At 46.5% G+C, this 26,970-nt stretch overlaps 2 protein-coding genes across 5 annotated transcripts in view; one reads left to right on the top strand and one right to left on the bottom strand.

Moving 5' to 3' along the window:
* Erich1 (glutamate rich 1) overlaps nucleotides 1-4,723 on the bottom strand; it is a 71,923-nt gene extending 67,200 nt beyond the window's left edge. For both annotated transcript variants that reach the window (XM_028881226.2, XM_028881225.2), the window contains exon 1: nucleotides 4,636-4,723. In XM_028881226.2, coding sequence (XP_028737059.1) covers nucleotides 4,636-4,657 — 22 coding nt within the window. In that variant the 5' untranslated portion in view covers nucleotides 4,658-4,723. The remainder of the gene's footprint in view (nucleotides 1-4,635) is intronic.
* Nucleotides 4,724-10,046: 5,323 nt separating this feature from the next.
* The window catches only part of Dlgap2 (DLG associated protein 2), a 742,630-nt gene continuing 725,706 nt past the window's right edge, over nucleotides 10,047-26,970 (top strand). The window contains exon 1 of one of the 3 annotated variants that reach the window (XM_028881224.2): nucleotides 10,047-10,368. In XM_028881224.2, coding sequence (XP_028737057.1) covers nucleotides 10,351-10,368 — 18 coding nt within the window. In that variant the 5' untranslated portion in view covers nucleotides 10,047-10,350. The remainder of the gene's footprint in view (nucleotides 10,369-26,970) is intronic. The other 2 variants (XM_028881221.2, XM_028881222.2) reach the window with 2 other exon arrangements.

Here is a 26,970-nt window from a genome sequence, read left to right on the forward strand (position 1 = left end):
CCCCTTAGGGTCCAACGACCCTTTCACAGGGGTCACCTAAGACCACTGGAAAACACAGATGTTTACATGATGATTCATAACAGCAGCAAAATTACAGTTATGAGGTAGTAATAAAGGTAATTTTATGGCTGGGGGTAAGTATTAAAGAGTAGCAGCCTTAGGAAGGCTGAGGATCACTTTTTTCCACATGGGGGTTCTGTTGGCTTGGCAGATGGAAGGCTATCAAAGAAAAAAGGCTGCTTGTACAGTGTCACTTCCCCAATATCCACACTGTCCTATGAACTCAACTTCCTAGGCTGTGACTTTAGGGCAGGGCTTCACAGCATTTTTCAGGTATTTTGTATGTCTCTTGTCCCTCAAACACGTAGTCATCTACCTCATTTTTTTTTAGTTTTTCGGGGCAGGGTTTCTCTGTGTAGTTTTGGTGCCTGTCCTGGATCTCGCTCTGTAGATCAGGCTGGCCTCGAACTCACAGAGACCCACATGCCTCTGCTTCCTGGAGTGCTGGGATTAAAGGCCAACGCCGGTCAGCCGTCATCTACCTCATTTTAAACAAGCCAGCACGGAAGCCTCATGCACTTGGTATCACCTGACGGCTTTTGCTCTACAGGAACCTACTGCCTCTTACTGCACCCTGAGAAATGATACCCACCTGCTAGCTGTCTCTACAGACCCGCACCCACATCATGTGGGCTACCAGACTGATCCGCACAGAGCACTGCTGTTATTATCCCTGTGTAAAAGATGAAGGCCCCAACGATTAGAGGCAATCAGCTCTGAGGCGCCAGCTAAGGTGAGATTGCCGTCAGTCAGGGCTCATCTAACTCCGCCTCCTATCCCTAGGTGCTGGCCTGGGTGGGGTGGGGGTGGTGGAGACAGGACCGCCCGTGGCTCTTCAACCTGTCTTCTCTAGGGTTCCTTCTACAGTCTCCAGCTATACCGGTATTAACCTGGCACCTGGCCTGAGTTTCTGCTCTCAGTCCCAGGATCCTACTCATTCCGGAGCTGAGTCTCTTCCATCAGGAAGCTGATGGAAGCGTTAGCAGGCCTGTTACAGAAGCAAGAAAGACAGCAACAGAGTCATCCAAAGACTTACAGTCATTTCTTTAACTACTCCTATGCCTTACAAGCTTTCCTGCCTCTTCTAGGACCCAGGGAAGGAACAGTCTGGCACCCTTAGACTGTTCTCCACACTGGGGCATAGCCTTGAATTAATTACACCAGTGCCTCTGTACAGGGAGGGGGATTTCCTGCAGTATCCCTAATGCCCGAGGCAGCTCACATCAGCGCTGGGTGCTCTAGCAACACTAGCTGGCTGAATGGACGCTGGTCCAGCACTCTGTATATCTCCTGCCTCTATGTAAAGCACACGGAACAGTCGGGCACCTGTGCTCACCACCTCGGCACTTGGGAGACTGAGGCAGAAGGATTACCGTGAGTTCAAGACCAGCCCGGGCCACAGAATGAGATGCCATCTCTAAAGGTAGAAAAGACCCTATCCCTCTCCCCACCGCTGAGATCCAACGTCCCCGAGGAACAGCTGGACCTGGCCTACGAGGGATACCAGTGACAATGTCTCCATCTACCAGGCATTTTCTATCTCTGTCTGCACACAAGGTGGGAGGGCAGGGTCTGCCAGTGACAGGCTGAAGACAGATCAGCTCTGGTTCCATGCTGTTGCTTTAACAAATTGCAAGTGCTTAGCATTTTTATTCCGACTCAGGTCTCAGAGCTTGTTTCCCAGCATTAGGGCTCTTCAGCCAATCATGTTTAGAAAAGAAGAAAAATTAATTTTGTTTTTCATTACATTATAGCTATATAAAATATAGATATACATGTGTATTTGTATATGTTTAAATAAATATATACATATACACATAAACATACCTATCTATCTATCTTACATGTATGGGTGTTTTGCCTTTATGTATGTCTGTGTACCATGTGTGTGTCTGGTACATATGGGAGGCCAGACAGATTTCCTTGTAGCACGAATCCTAATTGGCCTTAATAATAAAAACTCAGAGTCGGATATCAGGGTGAAAGCTGAAAGAACAGAGAAGCAGAGCAGCAGCCACTAGAAAGATTTACCTCTAGGAAATCCTCAGCCTGAATGGGATCTGAGCTTCTGTCTCCTCCCACCTTATATTCCTCTCTCTGCCCAGCCATATCACTTCCTGTCTCTACCTCCCTAGTGCTGGGATTAAAGGCGTGAGATCTCAAGTACTGGGATCAAAGGTGTGTGTTACCACTGCCTGGTCTCTATGGCTAACTAGTGGCTTAGCTCCACACTCGGATCTTCAGGCAGGCTTTGTTAGATCACAAACAAAATATCACCATATCCCCTGGAACTGGAGTTACAGAAAGTTAGGAGCCACCATGAGGATACTGGGAACCTGGAAGAGCAGCCAGTGCTCTTAACCACTGAGCCATGTCTCCAGCTTCTTCCACTTCCACTTTGTACTATCAAGATTTATTCATCATCTATCTTCCTCCCTCCAAACACAACATTTATTTATTTATTTATTTATTTATTTATTTATTTATTTATTTATTTATTTATTTGAGACAGGGTTTCTCTGTGTATCTTTGGAGCCTGTCCTGGAACTCACTCAGTAGCCCAGGCTGGCCTTGAACTCACAGAGATCATCTGCCTGCTTCTGCCTCCCGAGTGCTCCAAACACAGCATTCTTTTTTTTTTTTTTTAGTGGCATATATTCCCTTTTATTATTATTTTTTAATTATTTTATTTTATTTTATTTTACAATACTATTCAGTTCTACATAACAGCCACAGATTCCTTTGTTCTCCCCCTTCCTGCCCCCTCCCTTCCCCCCAGCTCACCCCCATTCCCACCTCCTCCAGAGCAAGGCCTCCCCTGAGGACTGAGATCGACCTGATAGACTCAGTCCAGGCAGATTCAGTCCCCTCCTCCCAGATTGAGCCAAGCGTCCCTGCCTAAGTCCCAGGTTTCAAACAGCCAACTCATGCAATGAGCCCAGGACCTGGTACCACTGCCTAGATGCCTCCCAAACAGATCAAGCCAATCAACTGTCTCACCTATTCAGAGGGCCTGATCCAGTTGGGGGCCCTCCAGCCTTTGGTTCACAGTTCATGTGTTTCCATTCGTTTGGCTATTTGTCCCTGTGCTTTATCCAACCTTGGTTTCAACAATTCTGGCTCATATAAACCCTCCTCTTTCTCACTAATTAGACTCCCGGCGCTCCAACCGGGGCCTAGCTGTGGATCTCTGCATCCAGATTCCTCAGTCCTTGGATGGGGTTTCTGGCACAACTATTAGGGTGTTTGGCCATCCCATCACCAGAGTAGATCAGTCCCGGCTGTCTCTCGGCCATTGCTAGCAGTTTTTTGTGGGTGTATCTTTGCAAACACAGTATTCTTAAACTACTTAAATTGCACCTGATAATTCTGTCATACATTCTCTCCAATAGAAAAAGAGACTATTTTCAGGGGGTAGTTTAGTGACTGATGAAAACAATGGAAAAATTCCCTTCATTTTATTTGAATTTAGTGAGGCTATAAAGGTTTTTAAAGTTGGCTAGCTGCTTTATTCTGCTCAGGAAAAAGCATGTAATGTCAGGTTTAGAAGCATCTGAGACATAGAAGGGAAAGCAAGAAGATGAAGCATGGGGTGAGGCACCAACTCAGAATGCAGGAGACAGCTGAACATATGTTAACCAGTACAGTGTTTGGACTCTCTTCCGGTGGGAGATTACAGCAAGGTTCTGCTACACGCTAAAGAACCCTGATGTCCATTTTGGAACACCACATCTGATTGTTTCGAAATGGTTATGTCCTTTCTAACCCCTGAGATGGTCTTACTTTTTTGGGGGTTGGGGGAGGCAATTAGATGAAAGTGGGAACTCCCTGGGGCTGAAGTGGGTGGTCACTAGTACAATTTTCTACACAGGAAAAAAAATACACAGACTGGGGATTTTTACTAACTCGTTCATGCCTTTCTCGCTTGCTGAGAAACTAGTTTCCTACTTTTTAAGCAGATATTTATAAACTATATACAGCTGACACTGGCTTTTTTTTTTTTTCTTCCTTTTTTCCTTTCATAGGAGAAGCATGTTTTAAACACAGAGAAGCATGATAGTCTCTACTCCCATTACAAGATCTGCATTTCCAGGACCTGCAGACGCTAACCCAGAGATGAGGACCATAGGAACAGAGGGCTGGCCTGGCTGCCCTGGGTGGGTGGAGGCAGCCCTCCAAAGGCTAGGTCTTGTGTTACTCCCCACCGCCCCCCAAAACACACCCTATTCCCACGCCCCAGCTTGTGAGGACATCGAGGCTCTGGAGGACTCTGCTCCACCAGTGAGGTCGCAGAGACAACGAAGACCCCTGAAAGGCTGCAACACCCTCCCGACCCAGCCAGCAGCAGGAGGAACCCACTACAGCAGACGGGCCCCACACACTCCACGTCCCCCCCCACACCCCGGGCCCCCTCAGGGCCCATCATACCCGCCCTGTCCTAGATACTTAAGGTCCCTCAAGACCCACGATCCCCCCCATCAGCCTACCACGCCCACAGGTCACAACAGGAGGACACCCTCCACCCCTGCGGGTCCCAGACCCAGTTTCCGCTCACGTGCCGCCCTTCCTGCCTACCGTGCTTCCGATGAGCAGACATCCTGGACCCCAGCCGGGATCCTGGGCCCCAGCGGCCGCCAGACGAGCGCCTGGCGCTTCCGGATTCCTCTCGCGTAGGCCCGCCCACAATATTAGCAGTGCCTAATCCGGACCCGAATTCCCCGCCGCTGGGTGCCAATCATCCATATACAGCGTTTTATTGGCTCGTGTGGGGCCTGGGCGGGGCTTAAGCTCTGCCTCTAGGAGCCTGGCTCTGGAGCCTGCGCGGAAGGTAAGGGGCACCGCAGCGGCCTCTCCAGGGTTTGCCCCTCTGATGGGTTTGGGCCAAGACACAGCTGGGGACGGTACGGGCTCTGCACACTTGCGGAACTTGGGGTGCAAGCTGGAGAAAGGTTGCTGAGGAGAGAAGGAAGACCTGGAAGCTTGAGGCAAGACAAGGTCCCTCTCTCGGCTCCGACCTGCTCTTCGTTCCGCGCCCCCTGTCACTGTCTGCTGGCGGGAATGGTGCGCCCGCACACCAGCGGTGCCCACCCACGGACCGCGCCTCCCCTCTGCTTCGCGTCTACCGGCCCCTCTCTTTGTGTTGTCTTTCACCCAAGGCACTTTGCTTTTAAAGCCTGGCGGTGCTACCGCGCTGGGACACCCTTGTGCCCTGCTGACATTGACTCTTCCGTCCTTGGAATTGCTTCTTCGGAAGCATGCCTGCCGAGTGTCTGCACGACCTGCAAGCTGGAATAGACGTCCATGAAAGGTCAGACAGGAGAGGTGCAGGACAAAGAAGACTGTAAGGACCATATCCCAAAGAGACGAGCTCTTCGAAGAGAAACAACGCAGGGTTATAAGCAGCGAGTTTATCACGAAACACACAAAGCAGACGTCTTTCTTTGGTTAGTGGAGGTTAACAAGCACAGACTTGAGGAGATGAACGAGGAAGACCTGATATTATGAAGAAAATGCTCAAAACAGAAAAGAAGACAAACTATGGTTCAAGTCAAGTGCCTGCCTGCCAGCCTTTGTTTGGGAGATCTGATGCCGGTAGGGATCAGGGAGGAGAGAAGGCGCGGCCTGGGGTGTGTCCGGACTCTTTGGAATAAGCTCTCCTATATCAGTGAGAGAGGAAGGGCAGAGATGTTACTGATGAACTCAAGCCAGGATAGTTCCTGAAAGGCCTCGGTTGGGGTCCAGTTTGTATTAGCGTTTTATACTCTAAAACTACAAGGTGGGGGGCGGGGTGGTGGTGGCAAGCGAGTGATATTGTACAGAAGCCAAAATGGCAGTCTGCAGGTTGTTAAGGGCAACATGACCCAATGTTACCACTATCTCTCCTGGTCATGGTCATTCTGTTCCAGGTAGGAGGCGAAGGCATGCTTGGCAAATAGGCAGTACAAGCGGTGCTTTGAGTGAATCACGAAATAAATCAATAGATCAGTACCTAATAATTGGTCTTTGCTGCCTTATTCTGCTTCGCCGGTGACGATCATGGAAGAAGCAACATTGAACGTCTCACGGAGATGTGGAAAATTGATCAGTTTTGAGCCTAGAAGTGAAATGATCTGATGTAAATGTTCAAGAAGTGGCTTCAGCTTCTCTACTGAGAGTAAACTGCATTGCAAGAGACCACTGTGCGGCGGTTGCAATAAGGAGAATGTTGGTGGTTAGCATCTGGGCTGCAACATTGAAGATTGTGAGAGGAGATGTCAGGGTGTGGATGCGTTTGAAGGCAAAGCAAAAGAGATGTTCCAAGTCCTCAGATTGGTCTGTGATGGAAAAGGGGGAATCTAGAATGGGTTCAGGATTTGGGTTCAGAACTGGAAAAGTTGGGGTTTCAGGTTGATATGGGGATCCTTTGGGAGGCCTTTTGTTAAGTGGTGCAGAGCAGCATTTGATACATAAGCTTAGGAAACCATGGAGGGAATGAATGTGACCAGAGGAGTGGCTAAGAACTGAGCCACGACGGCTTCTCACCTTTGGAAAGTTGAGAGATGAAGAGGCTCCAGCTCTGGCCCAAGGGAAGGTGTGACTAGAGGGGACAAAAAATGACAACTGTCCTGCAGCCACGTCAAAGGAAGGTTTACCCGTTTGAATGAACAGCTGGATTTGTCGAGGGCAGGTCTTGACGGTCTTTGGTGACAATGAATTTCATTGGACTACAAGACACGAAAGTGTGATGATGGTTCAAGAAAACAGAAGACCCTGGATGCAGACCACTATACCAGCTTCTGCTTGCTACAGTTCCCCCAGAACTCCAGCAGACAGGAGCACTCCTGTATCACTCCCCGTCAGCCACAGGCACCATCCACTGGGCAGCCAGGCTAGCCTTGGGAAATGCAATTGCTTCCTTCTCTTTCGCCCACAGACCTATCCAGAAAGGTCACATCTAATTCGTGTCCCCACCTCTCATGGAGATTCCATTTGAACGCTGATCTCTTCCCTACCCCTCCTGGTGTTTCCCAACTCTTACCCCACGACCATTCCACCTCTTCTGTTCACTGCAACCAAAAAGGTCTTTTTAAAAATCTAAAACAATCACTGCAGAGCAGGAGAGATGGCTCGGTGGTTAAGAACTCTTGCTGTTTTTGCACAGAACCTGGGTTCAGTTTCCGGTACTCACATGGTGGTTCACAACCATCTGGAACCGAAGTTCCGGGAGCTCTGATACCGTCTGCCCTCCGAAAGCACCAGGCATGCACGCTGGTGCACATACACACGTTTGGGCAAACATACTTATGCACATAACACAAAATAAACATTTTAAAAACTCACTCCCTCTAGCCCATTACAGGACCAGAATCAAAAGAAAAGAAAATGGAGAAAACATTTGACAAAATCTAACACTAGTTCATGATTTATAAAAACAGCAAACAACAAACAAAAACCCTCTCAGTCAACAATAAATAAAAGATAATTTACTTAACTTAATAAAGAACATTTACAAAAAATTCTGCAAATATCACCATCAAGGGGGGGGAACAATTAGAAGCTTTCCTACAAAGGCAAGGATAGTCCCTCTAACCACTGATTTCAATATCATACTAGAAATGCTAGCTAATGTAATGAGACAAGAAAAGGAAATAAAAAGAAGGAATAAATACAAATGTCTTTTTGTCAGCAAATGTCATGAAGAAAATCCTAATGTCCTGGTCAAAATCCCACATAAAATTACATTGTATCTAAGACATTATTCCAAGTCTTTTAAATGTGTTACAAAACCTCCCAAGCACTGTCTGTCAGTCCACATTCTGGATGGTCTCTCAGTTCCTAATCTAACTAGTCATTGACAAGAAAAGGCAAGTCTCTGGGTCGTCAGGCCCGTTCTTCCTACTTCCAGAATCCATCCATCCCACTCCCACCCCCCACCCCTGCTTTACTGCACACCCCATCCTGTTCTTGGGAGCTTTGGTAGAAGCCAACCTCTGGCTTCACCTCATCCATAGTCAACTCTGAAGGTGGCTTTCTTTGACATTATCAATGCTGCTCAGCAGGGGAAGCAGAGGGGAGGGGGAGGATGGAGGCAGTTCTGAAGTACATCTCAGACTGTTCTTCAATAGGATTGGCCCCAGCTGCCTGAAGGAGAGATCACCCTGATGACACACCCTTTATTACTTTTCCTTGCCTTTCCCACGCTTTCTATTCCCGTTTAGTTTCCAGAGATAAGGCTTTCAAATAAATGACCTACACTCAAAACCATGTCTTGGGACCTCCTGTGAGGCAAATCCAGAGGAAGATTTCATGTAATGGCACCCTCATTAATACTTCCTTAACAACGTAAACTATTCACTGTCCTTTTCATTTTCCAACGACACAGTACAGTTCCTTCATAGAAGCAAATGTAATCCACGAGTATACTCCCATAACTGTAGTGTGGCTCCATCCCAAGACGGGATGTGTGCCCAGTGACAATCTTTTTTTTTTTTTTTTTTCTGTTTTGTTCACACGTCCACAACACATAAGTAAGCACTCATTCTAAGTACCACTTGTGTTTCTTTGGTTGCTACCATTGCATGAGATGGCAAGTAAATGAATGGGAAGATGGGGACCCGGGTGGAGAGGAGGAGAGAAAATGGTTACTAGAATTTTAAAACTTGATATGCCATCTAGATTTTTGGTTTGAAGTTTTTGGAAAGCCACATTTCAAATAAGTGAAAATTATTTGAAATATGGCTTTCCACTGAGAAACCCATTGGAATATTTTAAAAACACTAAGAAGGTATGTCAGGTTTCTTTGAGTCATTTAAGTATCTCTCACAATTTGTATTTTGCTTTTAAAGTACACTGAAGTTGTTGACTGATTATATGAAAAACATTTTATGGAGACTGTTTTTGTGTAAAGATCTTGGAATTTTGGAAAATATTGGGTTGTTCATGTGCCTCTCTTCCATTCTACACCTGTCCATTTTTTTTGTAAATATTCTCCTTGCTGATTAAGTTTTGGTCACATTTAAACATCTTAACCATGGAGACAAAGCCCCCTTTTACATTTACGTTTACATGGAGCCCTGTGACTTGCCCAAGGTTAGCTAGTTGTAATGGTAGTGCCCCAGAGTACAGTCTCAAACTATGCCTTCAGTTGCCAGGGCATTTTACTCTAGGCCACAATAGCTTTTCTTCTTGACAGGCTGACAGATCTGAGGAGGATGTTCCCACGAGTCTAACTAGGTTCCATCACAACGTGGCTAATTTTGCTAAGTTTGCCAGACAGTTATTGGTTGCCTTCCTGACTTCTCTGAGATAAAAGGATAAACAACCATTGTTATTATTGTTATTATTATTATTATTCGCTTCCACTTTCACACTTCATACGTCTATCTATATGCTGCTGCAGCAAACAAGTGGCTGACACCATCTCTTTTCCCTGTGTCTGGACCAGGTTTATTAATGAGGATTGCTATTCGAGGTACCAGGGGTGCCACTGGAGGATCCCTGATTCCTCTGAGCACGGCACCGTGCAGTTTACCGGGCGGGCAGGTAACAGGTGGAAACAGAGGCTGTATTTCAGAGCCCGGAGCACCTGTGTACGCACTCTCAGTGGCTGTAAGAAGCTTTGTAACAGATCTGTCTTCTAGCGCTCCCTCTCTCTGACCTGGGAGCCCAACAGATGTGGGGGACTTCACCGGGCAGAGTCCGGTGCACCCAATGCGTCTGCAGATGCCACATCTTGATTCAGATGGAGCTAGACCTTTCCAGGCGCATTGGCTTGTGTGTGGGCTCGCACGCTGACCTACAAACACGCCGAACACTTGCAGTGTGGGACCTCTCTGCTCCCCCGCCCGGTACCTTCACTGTCCTCGAGTGACCCAGTGCTCTGCGCGCAACAGTTGGGACCTGCTGTGCGCGGGCTCCCGGGCCATGCGCGCCATGCGATCTCCGGGCCAGGCTTGCCATTGGCAGCCGCACAGCGGCCTGAGCGCTCCCCCTAGGCGCGCGGCACTGGGCCCTTCCTCAGATGGAGCCACGCACCGGCCGCCCCCCAGTGCGCCGGTGCCTCCCCGGGCGCCGAGTGCGCAGGCGCCGGCCGTGAGGACCGACCGTGCGCTGGGCTCGAACGGGGTTGGAGCGCGCGGCGGCGGCGGCAGCGGCAGCGGCGGCGGCGGACAGACAGACTGCGGATCGACGCACGGACCCAAGGATTCTGGAGCCTGGGAGCTGGCGGCAGTGCTGTGCGCGCCGCCTGGCCTGAAGGGTGGCCACCTTGCTATGTCGCTCGGCATCTTCTGAACTAGGAAAAGCCCAAGGATGTCCGCTCTGAGGAAGGTGCGAGACGCGCGGGGCCGCGGGGACTGGGATGCGGGGACCGGGGCGCTAAGTGGCGAGAGCCGTCGGGGCAGGGAGGGGGCGGTGCTGCGAGACCGACCCGCGTGGGCCCTGCCTAGGCGGCTGTGTTGGGGGTAGGAGGCTACTAGGAACATGCTCCGGGAGTGTGAGATAACCTTAGGGGTGGCCGGTGCTCCGGGGTCCGCCGCTGGGGTCCTTCCTTCCGGGCTGCAGAGCCCGGTGGCAGGGTTGCTGGCACACGGGCTCCCCGGCTACAGGAGCGAGGCGGAGGTGTGAAATTCCCCGCTCCGCGAGGCCGGGTAACGGGGTGCAGCCTGGGGCGCTGGCCAGCGAGGGGGCTGGTGGGGCAGTGGGGAGCGACCCGAGCTCCCCCTCCCCCCAAGCCCAGGTGGCCCCGGGGACTCAGACTGGGAATGAATGGAAGGTGCTCAGGAGCCGGTGCTACAGGGCGCTGGGGTCGCGGAGGCGGGGAGGGGCCACTTGTGCCCTTTGCTGCAGCCGTCGCGACGAGCAGGGCCTGGGCCTAGGGGTTGGGAGGGGGTAGCCGCTGCTGGGCTCTCCAAGTGCGAGCCGGGAGCACGGGGGCTTTTTTAGGGGTGGTTGCTAAGCGAAGCGCTACCCAGCGCAGGGTTTTGTAACTAAGCCTCCCCCGGCAGCTGCTGTTGCTGCTCTCGGGCTCTTTCCCTAACGATCGCAGAAGAAATAATGAGGATGTAATTATTACAGCCCTGCGCGCGAAGGGATGGGGGGCGGCAGGCACCGGGCTCCTCGGCTTGGCGCCGGCCAGGTGGGGCCGGGGATTCCTAGCCTACCCTCTTGGAGCGGCAGGGGGGCGGGAGGTGCTCCTCTGGGATCCGAGATAGGGGCTGGGGCTCTAGACCGAGTTAGGAGAGGTGGGCAAGGGCCGCGGGCGGCGTCTAGGCGGGTGCAGGGTGTCGCAGGTGGAGGGGAACCCGGAGCGCCGCGGCTGCTTAGCGATCCGCACCCGAAACTCACAACACCCTGTGTGGCGCTCCTACACTTCGGGAATGTGGTGCGAGCCGCCCGCAGGTCGCTTTTCCTACAAATGGATGTCGATTCCGGCCCGGGTCGAAATCCAAATGCGTGACTGACTTAATCAGCGTCGGCTGTGTTGTATCAGTGAGAAAATAAAAGCAACGGGCAGCCAATTCGCCCTCGGTGTTGATGAACTCTGCCAGCCTAGGCTGTGGGCGTTTCAGGGCTGGAGATTAAAGCGCAGCTAGTTCTTCCTCCTGGTGTCTCCTACTTGGAGGCGAGAGGGAGCTATCTGGACTTGGAGCCTTGGGATTGCTGTTAGTGGCCAGTGCGGGTACATCAGCCTACAACCTTGAGATCTGACCGTTACCTTGGATCCCAGTTACCTATGTGAGTGCCTTATTGTACAGTCCATGAACCAATTGCATTTGGAATGAGAAAAGAACCTGGAGTCTCAGCGTGGTCCAAAGTAGTCCACGACCGGTTCAGGGCAGTGTATAAGTCCGAAGCTGACTTACTTAATTCAACCTCCCCATCAATATATAGACTTAAAGTTAAGGTGCAGTACAACATGATTTTCGTCTTCATATTCGCTGTGGGAGGTACTACATAGCCAAGACCAAAAATAAAAAAAATACTGGTGATATGATGAAAAAATAATAATTTTTTTGGCAGGTCAGGTTGTTACTCTGTTGTTTAAAAAATGCCATTAATCAGGATTTTCCAGTAGCCAAATTGTCTTGTGCAGGCAGTTGGGTGACTCACACAGATTTGGCTTCCATGGTAATTGTAGAGTGTGCATACCACTTCCTTTTAGATGATGTGACTTTTTCATTACTTAGAAGAGAACAAATGAGAATATTTTATGCCCCACATCTGGCAGGCACGGCTGTCAGGCACCAGGGAGTCCTCTGCTCAAACACATCTGGGCTGGGAGGAAACATAAACCTAATGAAAGGAGACAGGGTGTAGTCCCCAGATACAGCACGGCCTCTCCAGCCACTCCACAGGGGTGATCTAGTTAGTGTGGGGTTTGTTCTCCGAGATGTGCTACGTCCTGTTCCTCTGCTGGCTTCCGAAACCATCTCTTCCGTTAAGTCAGTGGGCCATATGCTTCTGCTCTGACCTGCCTGTACATACCTTGCATTTTTAGGTCAAAGGGTAATACACCAAATGGTGACTGCTATGCCAAATAACTCAAAGGAACATAATTAAAATTATTCCCTGCCCCACCCCAGCCCAGAACTTTTGTCTTCCCTGGAGCGACCTTCCAGGTTGAGCAGCGAGGAGCATTGTTCCCTTTGCAGCCCCCAGCCTTCTGGAGTCATAGTGAAGGTAGCCTAAGCGGGTGCTGCTGGAGGAGGCCAGAGCCTCCCGTGCAGATACCTGAGGTGCTGTGACCGAGGGCACATGGGATTCACGGAGTTCAGCAGCAGGGCGGTGACTTCTCCAGAGTGACGTAAGCATGTTCCTCTGTGGCAATCTGTTGCTTCTCCTATTTTTGTCCACTTCATTTTTGACAGTGATAGAAATTCCAAACTGAATTAGAAGCGAAAATCCGCGTCTTAGAATTTAATTCGTGTACCAAGAACGTGCTCAACTGCAAAACTAAAAAGTTCTAGTATTTTATTAAGTGTTATAGGATTTTTTTAATGCTATAATATTCTTTTATAATTATATTTGAGGGGGAAAAATCTCCCATCTCAGTCACCCAAGGAATAAAATGATGTACACTTCGATTATAGAATTTATGAGGAAGTTAATTAAATATTATTTATTGACCCTTGGAATGGATATGCCATGATCATGCATTGGCTACAATAAAAATAGCTGTGATTCATCATTTTGGCCAGATGGAAGTCATATTTAGAGCATTGCAGTACGTTGGCTATAAAAGAATTAGAGCTTTACCACACAGGAAGTTAGTGGGCAAAACATTCTATGCAGTTAAAATTGCTCTTAATCAACCATAGTTTTAACTAGCTTTTGTTTTTCATCTTATAAGCACTCATTTTATTAGCATCTACTGAAATATTTTCAGTTGTTGTTATCTGTGTACGGAAATCTCAAGCATGGCAATTCGCTTGTATTCATAACTAAAGCATTCCGGGTTTTTAGGAGGCCAAGTGTCTGGGCTCTAATCCTGATGAGGTGTGGGATTACAGGTTCCCATGCTGGTATAAATCCTGCAGCCGCCCTTGGTCAGCTCTGTCTTCCAGGGCTTCAGAGCAGTGGCAGACAATATATCTGGTTCTTAATTAATCTCTCTTTGGCAAAAGCGATGGGAATTAACCAGCTGATTTTCCTTGATCCTGCCATTTTCTCTGAAATGAGATGTCCTCTCCATTAGTAACAGGGTTTCTTTTTTCTTTTTAAATAATTTATTTATTCATTTTACATCCCAGCTGCAGTTTCCCCTCCCTCCTCTCCTCCAAGTCCCTTCCCCCCATCCTTCTTCTGTTTCCATCCCCTCTGCCTCCGTTTCTGTTTAGGAAAGGGCAGGTCTCCCATGAGTATCAACAAAACATGGCATATCAAGTCAGTAAGACTAAGCACCTCCCCTTGAGTTAAGGCTAGGCAAGGTGACCCAGTATGAGGAGTAGGGTCCCAAAGGCCTGTAAAAAAGTCAGAGACAGCCACTGTGCCTGCTGTTAGGAGTCCCACAAGATGACCAAGCTACACAACTGTCATATACATGTAGAGTGCCTAGGTCAGTCCCATACAGGCTCCCTGGTTGTCAGTTCAGACCTCCTATGAGCTTAGTTGATTCTGTGAGTGTTCTTGTGGTATCCTTGACACCCCCCCCCCCGGCTCCTACACCCCTTTCTCCTGCTCTTCTGTAGGATTCCCCAACCCCGCCCAATATTTGGTTGTGGGTCTGCATCAGTTGCTGGATGACGCCTCTCTGATGACAAGTGGGCTAGGCACCAATCTGGCTAGGAGATGGCCAGTTCAAGCTATGTATCTCCTATTGCTAGGAGTCTAAGCTGAGGTCTTCCTTGTAGATTCCTGGGAGATTCCCCTGCACCAGGTTTTTACCTCACCCCCAAGGGCCCCCCTTTCCAGTAGTCTCTTTCAGTACTCTTCCCAAACCTGATTGCTCATGTTCCCATCCCCACCTGCCCTCAGTCCACTCAGTAAATCTCTTCTATTTCCCCTTCCCAGGGAGATTTGGGTGTTCGCCGTGAACCCTCCTTGTTACCTAGTCTCTCTAGATCTGTGGATTGTAGCATAGTTATCCTTTATTTTACAGCTAATATCCACTTATGAGTGAGTACATATCATGTTTGTCTTTCTTGGTCTGGGTTACCTCACTCAGGATGATTTTTTTTTCTAGTTCCAACCATTTGCCTTCAAATTTTCTGATGTCCTTGTTTTTAACAGCTGAGTAATACTCTATTTTGTAAATGTTTCACATTTTCTTTATCCATTCCTCAGTTGAGAGACATAATACTGGCAAACTGAATCCAAGAACACATCAAAAGGTCATCCACCATTACCAAGTAGGCTTCATCCCAGAGATGCAGGGATGGTTCAATATATGAAAATCAAGAAATATAATCCACCATATAAACCAATTGAAAAAAACAACAACACATAATCATCTCATTAGATGTTGAAAAAACTTTGACAAAATCCAACACCCCTTCATGATGAAAGTCTTGAAGAGATCAGGGATACAAGAGATATACCTAAATATAATAAAAGCAATATACAGCAAACTTATTGCCAACATCAAATTAAATGGAGAGGAACTCAAAGAAATTCCACTAAAATCAGGAACAAGACAAGGTTGTCTACTCTCTCCATACCTATTCAATATAGTACTTGAAGTTCTAGCTAGAGCAATAAGACAACTAAAGGAAATCAAGGGGATACAAATTGGAAAGGAAGAAGTGAAAGTATGATTATTTGCAGATGTTATGATAGTATACATAAGTAACACCAAAAACTCTACCAGGGAGCTCCTATAACTGATAAACACCTTTAGTCAAGTGACTGGGTACAAGATTAGCTAAAAAAAAATCAGTAGCCCTCCTATATACAAATGATAAGTAGGCTGAGAAAGAAATCAGAGACTCAACACTCTTTATAATTGCCTCAAATAATATAAAATATCTTGGTGTAACTAACCAAGCAAGTGAAAGACCTGTATGACAAGAACTTCAAGTCTTTGAAGAAAGAAATTGTAGAAGATATCAGAAGATGGAAAGATCTCCCATGCTCATAGATTGGCAGGATTAACATAGCAAAAATGGCCATCTTACCAAAAGCAATCTTGAGGGTTTCTTTATAGTGTCCCTTTTTATAGGTTCAGGAAAACAACTGTTGTTCTCTGTCCTTCAAGGGGCCCTAGAGAGGCAGGACCCTGTGAGAGCTTTTGCATCTGGTGTTACTGGGGAGGTTTTCATGCTTGTGTGATAAAAGTCAGTGCTTTACTATCCAGCCTTTCTTGCCTAAACTTTCAAGAATTATTGACCTCAGTGATTGCCAGTATCTCTGACATGCAGTATGAATTTATTCCCTATGCTTTGGTGATTCTTCTCATGCTCAGGGTGTAGCTGCGGTGGGCCACCTCTCTCCAGCAGTGGGATGAATGAATGGCTGGGCCTGTCATAGGTTATATGACTTTATTAGGTATTTGGATCATTAAAGAACACAGAACTCTACTCAGACCTAAAATCTTACGTAACTTTCAAGGAAAGAGACATTTTAGGAAGAAAAGTTGAAAAGATAGAAAACTTTGAAGTTGCTGTAGCTAACTTACAACTTCTCTAAAAAAAAATTAGCCTGTATCCCACAGCCCCTATCTAAGGAGGAGAGAGGGGCTAGGTAATTTGAGAGAACTCTCTTAACCTATTGATCCAGATATGTAAATGTGAAAATTCTCCTTTTGAGTGGGGTCTTCTTCCTGATTGTGTCTTCTGATACACTAAGATGGAAACCAGAGACAAAACCCACAAGTATAACCTAGAAGAGGGCCCACGTGTTTGTCCGTTAGTCATCCATAATCTCAGTGAGAAGACCATCAGACAGGCAGGGCTGGGTCTTCATGCTTTTGCATCATTCACAAATATAGTTAATGTTAAAGATACATGTGACCCATGGTATATATCCACCCTGTGGAGAGCTCAAGCTTTTGAGTTTTATGTATCTACATATTTCCTAAAGTCTTGGTACATGCTGTTTTAGTGTAAGGTAAGCCATAGCATGTCTATGGTAACAGCATGTGGAGAGAGTCCTTATGCTTAACAAGTGCTTCTAAAATTAAGATGAGCCTACCACCTGAAGGCTCTTCATTAACTGAAAGTACCAAAAAGTGAGATATGCATTTAATTCATCTACCAAATGTTATAGATTAGCCTTGCCTGATTTAAATGTGCTCAAAACATTGGCATTAGCCTACAGCTGGGCAAAATTATCTAATAAAAAAGTCTGTTTTAGGGTTGGGTGTATCATAACACATCCAGTAGCTTTACTGGAAGCAAAAAATGGAAGAGTGGCATGGGTACCCTTCTGTATCATCGTGAAGTTGAAAAGTTGTAAACCCAGCCATGGCCAATTAGAGACAAGCTTTGTTCCCACTGACTCATCTCTGGCTCGTTGCCACTTCCCCTTGCTCTCCCACCTCACCCACTGAAGCTTAGGAGGTGTTTGTCTCAGAAAGTCTTCCCTGGGCCAGCACATGTCCCGTGGCATGCCTTACACTGTGGTCGTTTCCAAATCTGCCAAGATGGTAGCTTTGGTCTTAATCACCTACTGCTCCTGATTCAGGAAGATCTGCTGCATCTATGAACGAGCTCAGGAGCTGCATTCTACTGAGCATGGGGGGGGGAGGATTTCCCCAGCTCTGACTTGGAATTCATTTTTGTTCTTCTGTTACCATTCTATCTTTTGTGGTGCTTAGAATCCCCTCCCCCCCCCCCCCCCCCACTCCTGGACCACTCTATCTTGTAACTCTGTGTTGTTCTTTGTCCCTGATTTGGCCATAGGTACCACATATTTTTTTTTTTTAAAAAAACCACACTTAATAATGTTTTCTTTAAGAAAAATATTTTTATATGTGTTTTACCTGCATGTATGTGTGTGCCATGTACATGTCTGGTGCCTTTGGAGCCAGAAGAGGGAATCAGATCCTTGAGAACGTGTAGACAGTTGTGGGCAGCCATATGGCTTCTGGGAACTGAGCTTGGGTCTTCTGGATGAAGAGCAAGTGTTCCTAACCACTGAGCAATCTCCCCCACTCCTAATAATGGTTTATTTTTCATCTTTCATACTTCCTTTTCCAGACCCAGTTGCTTCCCTGTGGCATATTTCCCAGGCCTAATGCCAGATGGCGTCATCCTCATAGTCCTTGCTTTGTACTCTAGGAGGGTACAGACCATGGAAAGCACAGTGGGATGCCTGGGCCACTCGCTGTCCTTGGTACTGGAGAGATAGCCATGAAAGGGACAGAACTGCCAGTCTTCAATATCTGCCATAGTGCTGTGGACCTTGTTGCTCAATAAACATCAGAGTGATAAGTAAATCCATAGCCACTGACCTAGCTGTACAGCCACCATGGGGTCCTCAGTCAGATCATCACCCATTGCTTTTCAGAGTTGTGTGCGTATAGGTGAGATATGAAACTTTATCACCACATCCAATGGGTTTGTATATACTTGTTTATTTGCTTTTAACATGAAACTTTGGGCTCTTTAAAATAATTTATATTTTATGACACTACCATTTTAGTTTCTGAACAAATATTTTTTTTTTTACTATTTTTCTGATAAAAGCTTAGTGTAGAAGCTATATATTATTGGAAATGTAGAAATTTTCCTAAGTGGTTGAAAGTTAGCTTCAAGATTATATTGAGGCCATTTTAGTATATACACTATTTCTGAATTTAAAACAAAATGTTCTGTTTCATCACTATCATTAGAATCAAGGTTTTATTTTTGTTGTGAAAGATGAGTTATGCAGCTTTTTTTTTTCCAGGCAAACAAATGGTAGAAATACTTAGTAAATTTCTTCAATTTACCCTTTTTCTTGTTTCTATAATGGTATTTCTTAAACATCAACAACATTCAATCAAAACAAAACTTTGTTTGCATGCAGTTAGTTCTGGGATGTTCACTTCTGGAAGCTTATCTTAAAGAAATAATTGTGACTAGCATGATTAGCTATCAAACACTCACTACAGCTTTGTTTTCCTGGAATGATACTGGAATGGAAGAAAAATGAGAGATGGAATAAATTTGTTACATCGTAGCCACAATATAAAAATGTACAGCCATAAAAAGGTGGAACTTAAATATTTAATAGTACAATATGATCTCCCTATACTGTGAAGTAAAGGAAACAGAGGACAAGCTAGCATGCTCCAACCTCCATGTCTCAGAGCTCCTGTCCTTGGTCCTGGAAGGAAGGCTGGAGGGTGCCCTGCAGCCAGAGCAAGGATTCGGCTCCGTGAGTCCTGTCTCCTGGGTGATTTGTCCGGAGTCTGCACAACCATCAGCCACATCACTGCTATCCTTAACAATTCCCTTGGCCACCACGGCCTCCTGGCTAGTCTGCACCAGTGGCTACATCCACAGCCAGGGACTTCACACCAACAGCCTGCCACATTCCCTGATCATCCATAGTCAAGTGCTTCACACCAGTGGCCTGCCACCCGCAATGACCTCCCCACCACACTGTGTCCTTCCCTCCTACACTTGTGCCTCTCAGCAAGGTCAAGACCAAAGCTTTGAGCCCTTCTTCCTTGCTTCTTTCTCCTGTGCTGTGTAACTTACTGACTTGTAACATTTGCCTAGTAATGGGTAACGTGTATTGAGTGCTTACTGTTTTCCAAGCATTCTAAATGTTACTTAAATAAGTTACCAGTGTTAGTTAATTTTTTTTTGCAGAGTACGGTGAGGCCAGTACATCTGCACATTGCTGAATAGAAAGCTCAGGAAGAGAGAATGCATTACATTTTTGTGGGTCATTGGCATAGTCTGGCATACTGTATAGTGTGGTGGGCTGGCTCCGTGGCTGAAATCTGTAGCCTCTTGTTGGGATAGATGCCCTGAGAGGGCAGAGGTTTCATTTAGTTTGGTCACTGCTGTCACCCAAACACCTAACACATTCTTGGGCATGAGGCATCCCAATATTTGCTGAATGAACGAACTGATGAATGAATAGATTCAGACAGAAATTTTACCATGCATATACAAATGCTGAACTGATACTGATTCATGTTTTTTTTTGGTCCATATCAAAATACATTTGGCTTCATGTATAGAAAAATCCCACCCAAACTATTTGAATAAGAGTATTTGGTAGCTGCAAAGTGTCATCTTCGATCTTCTGGTCGGTGGTGTCTTCCATGGTCTTGGTGTCATCATCCCCACTGAAAAGTGTGACAGCAACTCGCAGCAGCATTTGAGTCATCTGGTTTTCAAGTGCTGGAACCACCCCGAGCTGATGCCAACGTGATGCAAGGAGGCCCCTGGCTCTGTTCAACTTTCTCACGGGCTCCCCAGGCCTGTCTCTGCGGGTGACTTCCCCCAGAGTGCACATGCTGTACTCTGTCATTTGTAGCTGGTGGCTCTGACATGGTCAGGAGAGGTGTCCATGGGCATCTAGTGGATCTTCAGTAGGGGAGGAGAGCGTGCAGAGGGTGGTGTGGGAAGAATGTATGCCCAGCCTTCTCATTTTCTATCAGCCTCTGTCTTTGTCACATTTATGAGCAGATGTGGCAGGGTGGAGACCTGAACAGACCCAGAAGGGGACGAAGAGAGTTTGGGTAGTCTTCTTTTTCACCTTTGCAGGGAAGAAGCCTTGATAGTAATCTCTGCACGTCTTTGTTTCATATTCCACACCTACACCAGTTACTGCCCAGACGAGGAGCCACTGTTTGGGGCTTTGATTAATCTTAATCTGCTTCCATGCTCAACTGTCCCTCAGTCCCCTGTACCTGTGTAGAGGACAGATCCCTGGGGGAAACTGGGCTTCTTCAACATCAGGAAGAACATCAGGGTCTGTTTACAACCAGGACACCGATGCACTTCTGGATTTATCTCCCACCTGTGGCAAGTGATGGTTTTGTAATTTAAAGAGGTCTTATGTGAATGGCTTCTGTGTATGCATTTTTTAAAGGAAGATTTCAATACCATAAGTATATATAGAAGTAGAACTTTCCTTTGAGAGTCCATTAAACCACTGTAATAAACTCATGATTTCCCATTGGCCCATTCACATGATTGGATTCACTAGCTAAAAACCTGTAGTTCTACCGCTAGTGGGGGAACATGTTGGAAGGACATGGCTCATGTTGGGGACCAGGTACAGGCAGAGAAGGTCCCTGACATTTCAGTCATAGGGTGAACTGACAAGCACCATTCTCCACGTCTGTGAACTTCCTAAAGCTGGCTCTGTGTGTCACTGTTGTGTGACAAAACTTTCCCTACAGAAACACAGCACACACATGTATTCATCCCAGATAGGGATCCCATGACAGACCAAGGTACAGATAACACTAAAGTCTAATTTGGTGAACTAATGAGTTTTATTGGAATTATTTACAGGGATATGTCTGAGGGGTTACTTACAGGATCAGAAATGACTCAAAAGACAGCTGCTGCATTATCAAGGCTGACCCCAGCCTGGGTGACAGCTCACAAAAGCTAGGAACCTGGAGCACACTGCACAGCCTGCAGGCAGCTCAACAGATTGGAGAGTGTCCTTCCCAAGTGACTCAGTTGCTCTGAACCTCTTCTAGGCAGTTGGGCTGGTTTCTGCTTCTTCCAGGTCTGGTCTCAGTCTTCTCTGCAGCTCAGCTTTTTTGTAGCTTTTATTGCTTTCACTGGCGTGGAGGGGGCCTAGTGAATCTGGTCAGTTTCAGGGACTTCCTGTAGCTATTTTGAGTTGTTTACCTTCAGGCTTAAGTCGTTTCCTTGCTGGATGGAATGTTTCAATGTCAGAGAAAACTGTTAACACAATCATCACATGTTTTATAGGAGTGCAGAGAATGCTGGATTTAGGGAAGAGAACCAGTTACAAAGGAGAGGAGCAAGAGGAGGGGAGAGGGAGAGGGAGCCCTTTCTTCTCTTCCTTTGATGAGCATTGGAGTCCAAATGACAAAAGAGGGAAGAAATACTTACTGTGTGTGTGTGTGTGTATGTATGTGTGTGTGTGTTTTGTGAATCCACATGCATGTGATTATAGATGCATATGTGTTTGGAGGCCGGAGGTTAGTGTTGGGTGTCTTCCTCAGTATCCATCTATTCTGTTGAGAAAGGGTCTCCCTCTGAACCGGAAGCTCACTCACTGCTTAGACTAGGAGGCCAGCAAACTTTGGGGATCTGCCTCTCTCTGCCCTCCCAGTGCTAGAGTCACAGATGCGTTACCATTATCAGCTTTTTACATGGTGCTGAGGATCCAAACTCCGGTCCTCTTGTGTGCATGGCAAGCATTTTACTGATTGAGCCATCTCATGAGCCCCAAGATCCTTGTCTTGTGCCATCTTGAAACACTGTAGTTTTAAAAGAAAATTCTTGAGTTTGCACTGGGTAAAGTCCAGATACTCAAGGATATGAATTTGCTAATAGCACTGCCGACCAACATCTGAGGTATTAATCGCCTGCTGTGTGCAGTTCTCTCGGTTCTGCCTATGACTGTTTGCTCTGTTTCCTTAAATCTTTCTTCTGTAATACTTTTAGGCTCCTCTTTGAAATGCATTTGTATGTTTCAAGAGAACAAGAATAGGGAGAACCCAGAGGTCAGTATTTTATTGTACAAATTGATAATGGATTTTCTTAGCTGCCAGATCTGTTTCCCCTGTTAGCTTCTCTCTTGCTGTCTTTCTGAGTTCTCTCTCCTCTGAAGTATTTTGTTCTCACCCTTATCTGGGGATGGGATAGGAGACCATTTGGGCTCTTTCCATGCATTTTCTTTTTTTTTTTTCTGGTTCCATAATCCATTAAATATTTATAGAAGCATAAATTAATGTGTTAAGAGTCACCATTAATTCTGTGGCCTAGAAATAAGTATAATCTGTTTCTCGGTATACTTCTTTACAATTATCTTCTTGATTTTTAAATCGAAGTTGATAACTATGTTTTTCATTTTTTTTTTGCTAAGAACTTGACCTAAAATGTTGTCAACAGTTTGATTTTAGCCTGTGTTGAATATTCTAGTACGTAATATAGGCCAACCATTTCTTTTTTTGTTCAAATTTAAGTTACTATATCAAAAATTGGTTTTCACTTTGTGATTCTTTTGGTTATTTTCTGAAACTCTAGATAATCTTCCTCTAGTAAATTGGTTAAGGGTGTATTTAGTTTATGAGGTTGCTATACTAAATTGCCAGTAAGTGGGTAGCATGTAGTGACATAAACATGTCTTGCAGCTCTGGCTACTAGGAGTCTAAATCCAGGTGTCCGAAAGCTGTGATCTTTCCAGGCTCTTTCAGGTGGCTTCAGGTGTTCTGTGGCTTGTGACAACATCAATCTAATCTCCTAAGCATCTCCATTCATACACCTTCTCCTCCTGGATCTGTAGATCTCTGTGACACAGGACACCTCTAGTCTACGTAGGGCCTACAAAGCAACCTAGGATTAGCCTGTCATCACAAAGTCCTCGATGCACATACCTGTGGAGACTTTTTCCCCTAATAAAGCCACATTTATGGGCTCCAGGAATTTGATATAAACTCACGGGGGACGACTTTGGTCACTCCCATGACACGGCCACTCCTAAGAACCTTGAAACTATTACCCAAACTGTGTCCTAGGCCAGCAATTCTCTCAAGTGAATACCCATTTTGTCACAGTCTCTGCGGTCACAGGGATAACAGAGGCCAATATAGTATAGGCAAGGACTCTGTAAGTGTCAAAGGAAGCCCAGGCTCTGAGCAACAAAATAAAAGCGCAGGAGAGATGTCAGAATGTTTAGAATGTGTTTGTGCCGGACCAGATAAGGCCACGATGCATGTGACCCTTGCAGCACCACCCTTACGGTTGGGAGGAGAACAGGCTTCATCTATCAGTAAAGGATCAAAGAATTTAAACCGGCAGGTAAGGAAGGAGCTGGTCTGCATTGGAGAAAAGTCTGAGTCAGATAGGAATAGCAACAGAGAGGCAAGTAAAGAGTTACTTTGTCTAAACTATCAAATGAGCTACCTTTAAAAATAACGCCATTCATGTTTGATGTTCAAGGTGACTAGGGCTCGAGTCCCTTGGTTCTTTTGCCTGGAGACTTCCCTTCTCTCCGGATGCACTTGTGTGCCTGCCAACTGTGTGCACCTTGCAGCTTCTCCTCCTGTGCCTCCAGCTGATCTGAGAACGCTGTGTTCTGTTTTGTAATGAAATGTAGACTTCCTCTATGAAAAGGCTTAATGGGATAGCGTTCTTTAAAAAAGAATTCCAGCTGGCTAAATTTAGTTTCTGAACAGTGTCCAGTCTGGAAACAAATCGGTTTTGAAATCTTCACCCCAGGGCCCCACTCTTCCACCTGGGAAGGAGCCCTGGCCAGATGGTCAGTAGCTGAAGTTTCTTCCCTTTCCCATCTGCCAGCAACAGGTATTGCTTAACCCGCTCCCTCTGGACAGCTCCTGCTGCTCGTAAATAGTCTCAGCGGTGCTCTGCCCTCTGATTTTTTTTTTTTTTTTTTTTTTTTTTTTTTTTTTTTTTTTTTTTGGTTTTTCGAGACAGGGTTTCTCTGTGTAGCTTTGTGCCTTTCCTGGATCTCGCTCTGTAGCCCAGGCTGGCCTCGAACTCACAAAGATCCACCTGCCTCTGCCTCCCAAGTGCTGGGATCAAAGGCGTGCGCTGTCACCGCCCGGCCCCTCTGAGTATTTGCAGTGGTAGTTCTCTCTACCTCCTCCTGGCTCTCTTCGGACTCTCATCACTTTCTGGCGTCTCTTGCTTGATGACATCACAAGATGTTGTTAGAAGGTTGGAGAGATCAGCCTTCTTAGACTTTGGCGTTGTTCTTCCACTAACTTTTAAGTTTCTGTTATGCCTGGCTTCTTTTTCTCAGGCTTTTTTTTTTTTCCTTATGAAGAACTAGTCATTTACTCTTACTATACAAAAGGGACACCATCTTCATCTCTGTACATAGCGCCAGAGTGAGTACTAGGCTCTGGAGTACCCGTTTTTTTCTTCCTGCTACTTCAGGTGGGACAGGTGCTGAGTCCTGTACCCTTCGTACAGTATTGCATCCTTGACAGTTCAGGTTTGTCGTGTTGACAGCTTGGGTTACCGTGGGCAGGCTGTTTCTGGTGACTCTGCTGCAGAATCAAGAGCTGGGCCTTGACTCCTCCGTCCCTGACTTCCTGTTGCCGCTAGCGGGATGGTGAGCAGTGAGCCCTGATGCTTTACACCTGTCCCTTGTACCCCTTGGATGAGAAAGCATCTAGGGGGCCCACACAGTAGTAGTTAGAAGATGAATCCAACCATCCCTGCCTGAACATCCCATGGTCAGGTGAGAAGTGCAGGCATGAAGTACAGCCCATGGCAAGCGGAGGGGTGGGGCCTGGAGGCTTGCCTGGGCACAGGGCCAGGAGAACCGGCCTGGCAGAGTTGCTGTAGAGAATCAGTATTGGGCATCCTGTCCCCGTGTGGGAGGCAACACTGAGGAGCCCTGTCCTCCTGGCTTCAAACTTCTGACCATGTGTTCTGTGCTGAGTGTATCGAGTTCTGTCAAGGAGGTTCAGGTCTTGGCTTCTCCTTTGAAATTTATAAATGAGATGGAAGTGATGGCTGGGAGTATTGGAGTAAGGTGATCTGGGAGCTTAGGTTCGTGTCCATCGAGACCCTTCATAGACAGCATGGCCAGACAGACAGCAACCACCCTTCTGTGTCCTCCTTTGCAACGTCTTAAAAGAGGATGCTCACTCTGTGTTCCCAAGGCACCATGTCATTTTTTAAAATAGTGCTCACCAAATATTTCACTGAGCCTTCCCCCTAATGCAAGATGTGCTTCTCATGGGGGTTTTTATGCTGATGATCACCAGGACTTCTTGCTGGTACAGCTGGACTCTCATGTTAGTGGGTATGTGAGGAACAGGTTGGGGTGCACTGAGGTCCAGATGATGAGTGGCACCTTGTGGATGAGGTGGGAGAGGGTGATGGGTAATTATGAGACTATACTCATACTAATCCCTGTTCCCAGTTGTTAATTTAGGAAATATGCCAAAAAGCAGTCATGGTGCTGATGGTTACTTCTGTATATTCTTTTCCTCGAAAGAGCAAGCCGTTCCAAACTAAGGGAGACTTTGAACTTGGTGGACTTGAGTCAGGGATGGCCATCTCTCTTTTACAGATAGGAATACAGACACATTGAAAACACAATCTTTATGGTGGGGCATGAATCTGAAAATTTATACCTGGTGTAACAATACGGCGTAGATCTTACTACTTCCCCATAGAGAAAGGATAAGGCTTATTTCTCTGAAGAATGGCTGCAATGTACCTCGGAACAATAACTTAAAAATACTTCAGAAAACCATCCTGTTTAGGGGCCATTCATTTCCTTCTGTGTATTTTTGGTTAATGCAGCTCTGATTTATTTTTACAGTGAGGTCCTGGGGGAGCGGGGTGGGGGGCCGGGGGGAGATCACGGTATCCATTAAATAGAAGAACAGGAACTAAATCACAATTATACTTGGTTGAAATGTTCATTTAGGGAAAGAATTGAGAGATTCTGTAAGGTAAGAGGGCACAGAGGGTGTTGGGCCTGGGACAGGCATGGAAGGCACAGCATTGTGGGTAACATACTGAGGAAGTGGGACTCCCAGAAACATCGGATGGAGGCGCAGAAGGGGACCAGCCTGGGAGCTGCTATGAATTATTTTGTGGTTCATCAGTTCAAACATCATGAAAACTGTGTCAGTTCACTAGGTTAGGACATTGACTACTGGTGTTTGGATGTCTCACACTGCTGGTTTTTTGGAACTTTCACCAGGAGATTGTAGATGTGAATTTTGAAGTGGTCAGAACAGCACACCCAGGCTTACGCGCATGTCACAAATCACGATAGGAGCTGGTAGGTAGTGTGGTATTAGATAGTAAGGGTGGCCACCTCAGGGTGTGGTGGGGTTCAGGATTAATGCACACAGGTTCCACCTATGCTTGGGAGTTTGGACCAGGGCTCAAGGAAGTTGAGGGTCATCCATCACTGAATTTTTATCATTATTGAGGTGTGAGGCTGATGCTGGGCTGAGGAGAGCCTTTGAGTGTGTGCTTCTTGTGTGTGTATGTGTATGCATGCTTATGTGTGTGTTCAGGTACATGTGCATGCAGAAACCAGACATCAATGTTGGATGTCTTCCTTAGTCACTCTAATTTATTATTTATTTGTTTGTTTATATTTATTTTTAAAAAGTGTGTGTGTGTGTGTGTGTGTGTGTGTGTGTGTGTGTGTGTACATGGGCCAGGGTACATGTGTGGAACAACTTGTAGGAATCTGCTGAGCCGTCTTGCCTGCCCTGGTTTATTTTCTGAAACAGGCTCTTTCACTGAACACGGAGCTTGTGATTTGACTAGGCTAGCTGGCCATTGAGCTCCATGGATCTGCCTGTCTCTGCATTAGGACTACAGGCATATGCTGCCTCGA

This window comes from Peromyscus leucopus, chromosome 17 (assembly GCF_004664715.2).
Source record: "Peromyscus leucopus breed LL Stock chromosome 17, UCI_PerLeu_2.1, whole genome shotgun sequence".
Classification (NCBI taxonomy): domain Eukaryota; kingdom Metazoa; phylum Chordata; class Mammalia; order Rodentia; family Cricetidae; genus Peromyscus; species Peromyscus leucopus.